General features: G+C 35.5%; 1 protein-coding gene across 1 annotated transcript in view; it reads right to left on the bottom strand.

The window, feature by feature from the left end:
* NOL4 (nucleolar protein 4) overlaps positions 1 to 10648 on the bottom strand; it is a 292288-nt gene extending 281640 nt beyond the window's left edge. Inside the window, exon 1 of the mRNA XM_089895063.1 lies at positions 10499 to 10648. Within this exon, the coding sequence (XP_089751189.1) occupies positions 10499 to 10570 (72 nt within the window). The 5' untranslated portion in view covers positions 10571 to 10648. The remainder of the gene's footprint in view (positions 1 to 10498) is intronic.
* Positions 10649 to 10982: the final 334 nt, after the last annotated feature.

Here is a 10982-nt window from a genome sequence, read left to right on the forward strand (position 1 = left end):
TTCAATGTAATCCCTATCATACTACCACTGGCATTTTTCACAGAACTAGAACAAAAAATTTCACAATTTGTATGGAAACGCAAAAGACCCTGAATAGCCATAGCAACCTTGAGAACGAAAAACGGAGCTGGAGGAATCAGGCTCCCTGACTTCAGACTATACTACAAAGCTACAGTAATCAAGACAGTATGGTACTGGCACAAAAACAGAAAGATAGATCAATGGAACAGGATAGAAATCCCAGAGATAAACCCACGCACATATGGTCACCTTATCTTTGATAAAGGAGGCAGGAATGTACAGTGGAGAAAGGACAGCCTCTTCAATAAGTGGTGCTGGGCAAACTGGACAGCTACATGTAAAAGTACGAGATTAGATCACTCCCTAATACCATATACAAAAATAAGCTCAAAATGGATTAAAGACCTAAATGTAAGGCCAGAAACTATCAAACTCTTAGAGGAAAACATAGGCAGAACACTCTATGACATAAATCACAGCAAGATCCTTTTTGATCCACCTCCTAGAGAAATGAAAATAAAAACAATAATAAACAAATGGGACCTAATGAAATTTCAAAGCTTTTGCACAGCAAAGGAAACCATAAACAAGACCAAAAGACAACCCTCAGAATGGGAGAAAATATTTGCAAATGAAGCAACTGACAAAGGATTAATCTCCAAGATTTACAAGCAGCTCATGCAGCTCAATAACAAAAAAACAAACAAACCAATCCAAAAATGGGCAGAAAACCTAAATAGACATTTCTCCAAAGAAGATATACAGACTGCCAACAAACACATGAAAGAATGCTCAACATCATTAATCATTAGAGAAATGCAAATCAAAACTACAATGAGATATCATCTCACACCAGTCAGAATGGCCATCATCAAAAAATCTAGAAACAATAAATGCTGGAGAGGGTGTGGAGAAAAGGGAACCCTCTTGTACTGCTGGTGGGAATGTGAATTGGTGCAGCCACTATGGAGAACAGTATGGAGGTTCCTTAAAAAACTACAAATAGAACTACCATATGACCCAGCAATCCCACTACTGGGCATATACCCTGAGAAAACCATAATTCAAAAAGAGTCATGTACCAAAATGTTCATTGCAGCTCTATTTACAATAGCCAGGAGATGGAAACAACCTAAGTGTCCCTCATTGGATGAATGGATAAAGAAGATGTGGCACATATATTCAATGGAATATTACTCAGCCATAAAAAGAAACGAAATTGAGCTATTTGTAATGAGGTGGATGGACATACAGTCTGTCATACAGAGTGAAGTAAGTCAGAAAGAGAAAGACAAATACCGTATGCTAACACATATATATGGAATTTAAGAAAAAAAAATGTCATGAGGAACCTAGGTGTAAGACAGGAATAAAGACACAGACCTACTAGAGAATGGACTTGAGGATATGGGGAGGGCGAAGGGTAAGCTGTGACAAAGCGAGAGAGAGGCATGGACATATATACACTACCAAGCGTAAAACAGATAGCTAGTGGGAAGCAGCCGCATAGCACAGGGAGATCTGCTCGGTGCTTTGTGACCACCTAGGGGGGTGGGATAGGGAGGGTGGGAGGGAGGGAAGGAGACGCAAGAGGGAAGAGATATGGGAACATATGTATATGTATAACTGATTCACTTTGTAATAAAGCAGAAACTAACACACCATTGTAAAGCAATTATACTCCAATAAAGATGTACAAAAAAAAGAAAACTGGAGAAGGTTAGTCTTCACTTCTCTAGGGAGTGCAGTGAGTCGCACAACCCTCATATGTGTGTGAAAACTGCAGAGTCTGTGAGATGGTAATAATGAGGTAATGGATGCAGAATTCATTGTCTGGATTGTTCAACTGCTCCACAACTCGCAAATAATGAAAACATTTTTCTGAGATGCCCAGTAAAGAACTAGCCACATGGTTTCCTTTAGAAAACAGCTCTCAACTTGTGTGTTTACTGTACTCTAGAGCTTACAATAGGGAAGAACAAATCTGGCTCCATATTAGATCTGCTCCTTTTACGTTAACCTTTGTGCTCTGTTGCCGGTGCTTGGTCATGCTGGCCTTGCGCCTTTACTAAAAGAATGTTGCCTATAGCCTGAAATATACAGGATAGCCTATCCTCAAGGATAAGCTGACCTTTAAGAGTCCATTCATATAGAGATAAAAAGTTGCAGAGCAGAGCAGAGCATTTGTCTTGTTGGAGGTTTGCAGAAACATCGTAACCTGACCTAAGTGGACCGCTACAAGAACAAAGGAATCCGACACCAAGAAGTTTGCAACAAGTAACCACACCCCTCCCCCACCTTGCCTTTAAAAGTGCTTTACTGAAACCCTTCCAGGGGTTTGGGGGTTTTGGGGCACGAGCCACCTGTCTCCTTGCATGGGCTTCCAATAAACCTTTCTGTGCTCCCAACTCCAACGTTTTGGTTTATTTGGCCTCACCACGTGTTGGGCGCATGAACTTGTGTTCAGTAACAAGGTGACTTTTGAAAACGGAATAACTGCGACTTGTGTTGCTGGAACTTCGACCCCAGGGGTTAAGGATAAAGCTCTGAGTACTTGGGGCAATGCCAACTGTCTGACCCCAAAGTCTATAGTGCCCTTTTGAGAAATATTGCTTTAGACTACACAAATAACTATGCAAACTAATGGATACATATAACAAAAGATATCACGTTCATATGTTCTCCACTGAAGAATTAAAACACACCAAGACAGAAATTTCTTGGTCCAAATTCCAAATTCTCAAAATCTGTTTCTTTCATGATTCACCTCTTTTCCGATTGCTAGGGTTAAGGAACAGAGCAATGCTCAAATACGGCTGTGATGTGGGAGAGGACATTCCCAGAAAAATGAAGGTAGAGAGGAGGATGAGGAGTAGAGCAGATAAACATAAAAAACAGGTAAAGGCTTGTCACTCGTTACTTATGATGAACTGACTAAAATTGCAGCAGATGAAGTTAGTGAATAACACTTTCAATTCTGGAAAAGTCATGAATGAAGACATGGGTGCATGTTATCCTTGGGCCACTGGGGATCACAGATGATACAAAGAAAGAAATAGACCTCTCAATATCTAGTTAATAGAGAAAAATCTGTTTATAGAATCTGTTACCCCACAAACAATGCCATATTTTTTAAATCACATTACCTCACTATCATAATATGTTTGAAGCAATTAAGTTAAAACCTTTACATACATTATTTATGAGCCTCAAAGCAACCCTAAAAATAACACATACCCAAGTCACACATATAGAACTTACCTAACCAGGATTTGAACCCACGTCTAGCTGACATCAGAGCTGGCACCATTTTCTATTACGTCACACCAAGAGCCCATGTCCTAGCCCTCTTTCCTATTATATTTTATCCCAATTAAATACATATATAGGTATTTATACAGGTGCATATACTGTAAGAAGTTCAGGAGATTTTATTTATTACATCATCACAGTACCCAGGAACCTCTGGATCTGAAGAAGAATCACCCACTAGTAGGTACTAATCTTCCGAGTAGTTTTAAAAGCTGCATTGGCACATTTTCACCACAAGGGTGCACTGAAGTAGCAATTTATCAGGCTGGACATGAAGAGTTAATGCTGTTTCTCCAGAAGGTTAATTCCCTTTCAAGGAATATACCTATTCACAATAATACGAAAATTATTAATGACAGGGTTTGTGACATTAGTTGGTGATAAACTGGTTTGGGTGAGTTATGTCTTTTGACGGTCTCTACTACCTAAAAGAAAGGTTCTGAGTATACAGGATTTGCACTGTTACTCTGCTCACCTGTGATAATTCTCACTACACCGACATAAGAAATAAATCAATTTTGACGAATGGCAGAACACTATTCTTCTGTTTTAAGATTGTTATTTAATAACTCTAATTCTCATGCCACTGATTTATTTTTTCCTTCTGAGATGATTTTACACATCTGACTTCTTAGTCTGAATAATATTTTTAGTTATCTAAAACAATGAGACTCTTCCTCCATAAATGTAGGTTTAATATTATGTGTACCGTGTTTAATAGCTGTTCAATATTTAGTAATAATCACCTTTATAAAACCTATTATGTGTGGGGGGGGATATGTGGATATGGGTGTGCATCTGATAAGAAATAAACCAAAGTGTGGAAATGTAAGTGATGTGTTTCTATCCTGCCTCTAAGATGATAGCATAATTTAATGCAGCATCAAAGTTTTCCCTGAAAAGCAAGGGGGGAGCACTTGTGTTAAATAATTTTGTTACCTTATTCATAGCCTGCAAAATTGCAGAAATCCAGGGTGCTGTTCAAGGTAAACATGAGTTGTGTAGTGCAGGGTCTTTACAGCCACCGGCTACAGCTCTGATCTTATTTCATTATCTCTATTTATAGTAACATCTACTTAGTTGGTATCAAAAAGGCGAGGACTTCACAGAGACGAGTTAATTTTTTTCCTTCAACGAGTATCTATGGAATACTCTGCCATGAGACGGTTCTTTTACTAAGCTGTGATTATACAGTAATATGAGAAACAGACATGGTCCCCCACCATTAGGGACTACAAGACTTTTTTTAACTTTGACCCTAGCTATAAATAAAGAAAAAAAATAACGAAAATTTTCCATTTGCAGCAACATGGATGGACTTGGAGGGCATTACGCTAAGGGAAATAAGTCAGACAGAGAAAGACAAATATTGTATGATATCACTTATGTGCGGAATCTAAAAACTACAACTAACTAGTGAATATAACAAAAAGAAGCAGACTCACAGATATAGAGAACAAACTAGTGGTTACCAGTTGTGGGGGGAGGAGCAATATAGGAGTGGAGGAGTGGCAGGTACATACTACTGGGTGTAAGACAGGCTCAAGGATGTACAATATGGGGAATATAGCCAATATTTTGGCTCATCTTGAGCAAAAGCTCAAGATATTGATGAGCCAATATCAATTCATGTTGATAACATGAGTTCTCAACTTCTATAAGATACATGCCAAAGGCTATTACTCATGATGCCACACTGGGGTTCACACAAAAATCAGGACGATGCTATGCTACTTGGAACATCAGTAGGTCTATGTATGGCATGTCACACATTTCTTTCCTATCTATTCTTGAGTTAAACCCAGCTAGATATGAAAGACAAACACATTTACAAAATGATCATACAAAATGTCAATGACTGCTATCAGCCTAATTTATTCTCTAGCTTCTCTTGCCCAAGGATATTTGAAGTCCATATAAAGATATATAGGTCAACACTTTAATCTAAAGAAGTTAAATTCTAATTGTAAACCTTGAGTAATTGTGATAGGGAAGGGAAATGTACTTAGAGAGCACGGCGTTCCTGGTGCTAATCACAGAAATAGATATAACCCCCTATTTCAACAGTGTCTCAGACTATAGGACTATAAGACAAGCAACACTGATGTTCACAGGATCGTTTATGTTTACAACAAAATTTTAGGTGTGGTCACATCTGTTGCACTGTCGCTTAAAATCACTTTATAACTTAAGTAGCCATCCGTTGACAACATGGTTCAGATTACTGCAAAATTTTTAACAAAAATGGAGAGCAGTGAAAATCTGCTGACACTTGAGAGTCATTTTTATGGCCTTTCTTCTTATATCACTATTTTTAAATCCTAGATATAGGAAGTCTAATGACTACAGATCCTTTTCGTGATTATTACCATCATCATTATTATTTATAGGAGAGCTCTCTAGATGATTATGAAGCCAAAATCTTCTATCTCTCTGCTTTGCTCATCAGCCAATCTACTTTTCCAAGAGCAGGAGGCATTTCCCTATGTTTGAACATTTCTTGTGCCAACCTATTTGCTCACTTTGGTTACTATTTTCCTTGTGCCCCTTCCACAGTAATGGCTCCATACACACCATGAAAACTGCTGTAATTCCTTCAGAGCTGGAAAAAAAACAGAAATATAGCCCCCTCATTTTATATGTGCAAAAACTGTGGCCTAAGTCAAAAAGAGGGTAAATTAATTGCTAGGAACTTTTGAGTTTTAATTTAGTGTTATTTTTTTCACACCACAATGGCTGCAAATTTTGGTCATTTGCCTCATTCTAAGTTGACAAGAATTCTGGGAAATTTGATATAGCAAATTAGCCCAAATGGTGCAAGTTAAAAAACCCCATTTAGCAGTAGAGACACCGAACCAATAGATATTAATAAAACAGAACAGGATAAAATGACACTAACTGAAGTTTCAAGGTTAAGAGTTGTAGGCCTGCTAGAATAAAGACTTTTCCTTTTTAACATTCAGAGTAGGGATACAGACATTCTGCCTAATATATTATTTTTCTACAGCATGTCCCTGGAAAGGAATATTCTATTCATATTGAAAGCAATTTTTTAAAGAGATCCAGTTTTAAAATTTTTCAGAAAAGCAATTTAAAATTAACGTAAGACTGAAACTTGGGTAAAAGCAAATGAAATAACTGAAATTCTCATAAACTTCATCTAGCAGGAGAGCTCCTAAACACAGGTAACCTGGCTTTTTCCATGCTTCCCTTCAGCCCGGTCAAAGCTTGGAAAACAGTTACACTGTGGACTGCCAGCGATAGTGACATTTATAAGATGTACATAAGAGAATGCCTAAGTTATTACTATTCATCTCTCTCCCAACACGGAGGCATTGGGGCAAGCAGAGGAAATTACATCCATAATTATAATTAGGGCAACGATGGAACTATGTTGATTGTCCCGTTTGTCCTTCTACCTGGAACATGACTAGTGATTGCATAAAGGAGAAAAAACATTATTCAAAAGTTGACCATAAGGAAAGCACTTCATGCATATTAACTCATTTATTTTGCCACACCATGCATATCATTATCTCCCTCTAAACAGGAGGAGAAAAAAAGTAAATAATTGGCCAAAAGTGACACAGATAGGAAGTACTAGATTTGAAATTTGAAACTGAGTTTGTCTGGCTTCTAGCCTATTTTCTTTTAGCTATAGCATATGCTCTCCACTCGGAATTAAATGAACGTAATTATTGGCAGCTATGTATGTGAGTAATACATGTAAACTTACTGTATCACACCACAAGTTGTGTGTGTGTGTGTGTACATATACACATATATATGCAGACTGTTCTCTCCACTGAAAACACTGACTTTCCCTGCTAGTTCCTGGATTTCCACCAGTTACTTTTATTTTACATGTAGCAAGAAAGAGTTTTGAAACTTTATCTTTAATCGGACCATAACTGAAGAAACCTTTATGGAAAGGCAGCTGTGCTTTAGCCTGTGATGAAATGCAAGACATAAAAGACAACTAGAGAAGAGTCATATATTCCCTGAAGGTAGAATTCAGACAATAGCTGAGAAAAGTTAAGGACTGGAAGACAACTTCCTGCATTCATGATTTTTTTTAAACAATGTTACCACATTAATTTTGAAGTCACTTTCCAAATTGCTAAGCACACTCGCATTCAATTTTCAGTAGAAAGATATACTTAAGTTCAAATATAAGTGATACCTGAATGATTCACACTTCTTCTCCACTGTTAATGTAGATAATCAACCAAAAATATTGAAGGAAACACATTCAGTGCACCAGTAAAGGTTAATATATACACAGGGACAAATGAAGGGGGGAAGAAAAGACCTGAAAGACACTAGAATTCAACAATGACTAAAAAAAATTACTTATGATAGCCTTTACATATTCCTAAAATGTGTCATTTTATGTGGATTTTTAAAAAGAGCTCATGAGTAACAGAAAATACACCCTCCAATTTTTTTCTCTAGTCACATCAGATTGCAATAAAATTTAAGTTGTATAACGACTAGATATTTCAAGGAATGATATACTGCAGATAGGTAAAAACAAATAGCATTCAAAAGTTAATCCAATATTAAAGGACCACCATTTCCTGCAGAGTGAAAACATAGAAAGATTTGCAAAAAAGGCAAAGTAAATAAAATGACCGCTAAATCTATTGGTAATATTATTAAGACAAAATGACACGTTTTAATGATTAGTTGTATAAGTATGGTTTCTTGGCCATGTAGGATAAGGGAGAAAAAGAAAGTCAATAATCATGCATGCTCTATGAGCTAATGTGTTAGAAGTAGGAAAAAAATATTAATCTTAATGGGAACCATTATAACTGCGATAGGTATCTAGCTAATTCTACCAGTGACTAGCCAATTCCAGCATTAGTATTGAGAACTAAATTCTGACCCAACAGTCTAGGGCCCTAATAGCACTACACCATTTCATTTCAAATTGCATTTAGTTTTATGCCCCATTAGTTGAACATTTATATTAACATTAGAATTAAATTCATTGTGGCGTCATGTGCACAGTTTTGCTGGCAATGCAGCAGTGTTTTTTTCTTTTTTTTCCTACAATCTATTATTACTCCATAAAATGGAAATGTTTTCTAGTTAGGATTCAGTTGAGAAATACCAGAAGGCAGAAAGTGAGGCCAGAAGAAACCTTCATGATATTAGGAAAAGGTGAGACTACTTTAGATGCGGAAACAAAAAATAAACTTGGGAAAGAAAAGAATCTTCAGATAGGACATCCTCAAGAGGGAATGGATGATGTTTCAGATACTATTTATACATTCAAAGTTGGTATCCAGCCCTACCCCAAAATGCAGAAAACGTCTTCAAAACGTTAATGCAAAATGATATATGTTGGAAATGTGTTTACCAATTTATTGGAAGTGTTTAGCATGCATTATGGCAGTGGATCAGATTCTCTACATTGCATTTAGGAAAACACCGGGTGAGAGACTTGGGATTATGTCATATTTCTCTTTTAATTAAAGGTCTCTAATAAGTGGATTTCAAAGATTAAATCACTTTAAATTGCTTTTGGCACCTAAACAGATTTGGCTGCCACACTACTCCTGACGGTGAAGCCACTTGTTTTTTGTTGGTTTGTTTTCATTGAATACAACTGAACTTATGTATTCCTACCTTACAAAGTCCTATCAAGTTTAGGTAGCTATTTTGTGAAAATGAATTATCATAAGAGTACACAGTTAGTGATATTAGTAGATCAATATACAGTTTTTTTCCCTATTAGTATCCAGAGATACAACCCTGGCTTAGGAGGCAGGCAAAATGAGTATGTTCAGTAACATTAGTCTACACAAAACTATCTTAAGAAGCTAGGTCATTATCATTAGTTATGATAAAGATGTCTCCTCAGATATGTAAGTCAAAAGAAAGTTTATGTGGCAGAGTTATGTAAGGAAACTTACAATAGTGCCTGCCCACAAACCATGCAATTTGGAAACAGCCAAGAAACAAAACCATAGAGAAGGAGAGATAAATACAACATGTATTAGGGGTTATTATGCAACTATAAAGATTCAATATGAACCTGGAGATATAGCAAAAAATAGTTATGGAAAAGAAGCTATTTCTTATGCTCAGTAGCTAATTTTCAAACATATGTACCTGTATTTGAAACTTTGAGCATTTCACACATTTTTCTGTATCTGAAAAAAAAATGGATCCAGACTGATATTGTGTATAAATATAGCTGAAAACAGTTAATATAAAGGTAGCCAAAAGCAAAGTTCAATAAGAATTTTAAAAAAGGATATTATTCTGATTGCTGATAAAGTATTTCTGATGTACACTTTGCTCATATTGGAAAAGAATAATTTACTCTTCAATTTTCCTAGAAAGGATGAATTATCTATAGTAAGATGATTTCATAAAGTGTTTAATTAAATAAAAAACTAGATTAAAGTGTCTAGATCGAACAGTAAGTATAATTAAGAACTTTAGAAATAATATATAACTCCATTTTGACAATATATATTCAATATCTAACAGTTAGTTACATCTGTTTTCTAGATAATTTACAATAAAAGCATTATATATTTTCATTTTTAAATGTTCAAGGGCACTAGGCCTATGAAAATAACACATATTTTTAGATAACTTATACTGGAAAATTAAGAAAGGCATACCCTTCAGGGCAAATGTATTTAATATAAGGTAACATAAGAAAAGCACATAAAATTTTCTTATTCATGTGACTATAAGTATTAAATAAGAAACTGAACACATTAATATGTTTTGAAGGGGAAGGACTGTTAAGACAATAGTGGTAGTACAAAAGTTCATATGTTCCAGTAGATAACTTATATATTATGATTTGAACACATATTATATATTGAATAAATAACACAACTAATCTTCCCATTTGCGGGCATTTGACTGGGACTACCACATTTTATGCACATTTAAAGAAAAGAAAATGATAATGCTAGAAACAGGTTTCTAGCAATATATGCAATAGACTTAGTGAACATACAACCAAAATAGAATTCAATAATAATAGTTTAAATGTTGAGTGTGGCCACGATATAGTCTAATTTATGTTGAAGATAGAACACTCATAGCTATTTAACCCATCTTTAATAAGCATATAATATCAAATTTCAAAATGCATGCCTTTTTCTTTTCCTTTTTTGTTTTTTTAACTTACTGCTTTGTAAGTTCTCTTTTGTCCAGCATGTTTCCGAATTTGTTCTCCATTTGGCCCTGTTTCCACATGCATTGAATAGATAATGTCAAAGAAATCTTCAACCACAGCTACCCGCCGCAAAGATAGCTTCTCATCTACCCCTACGCCATCCTGGAAACAAAGCCAAAAAAAAAAAAAAAAAAAAAGGCACAAGATTAATAAAGAAATATGGAAATATGTATTTAACATATAAGGTTGACACAGAAAGTTCATTAGACAAAAACATTTTAATAAACTGATCCAAATCATCTAGATAGTAAAGTTCAAAAAATTATGATTGAATATCTCATTTTATATATTATTTACATACAAAACTTTAAGAAACTTTAAGAAAAAAGATATTTGGCATAGTCAATCACGCTTACCCATTAATGCCACCTTTTAAATTTTAAAATGACTTAGTTGTAACCATCAGTGTAACTTTCTTAAGTTACTCTGAAATACA

The sequence above is a fragment of the Delphinapterus leucas genome, chromosome 14 (assembly GCF_059928025.1).
Source record: "Delphinapterus leucas isolate spDelLeu-1000000601 "Yukka" chromosome 14, BTC_Dleu_Yukka2, whole genome shotgun sequence".
NCBI classification, from domain to species: domain Eukaryota; kingdom Metazoa; phylum Chordata; class Mammalia; order Artiodactyla; family Monodontidae; genus Delphinapterus; species Delphinapterus leucas.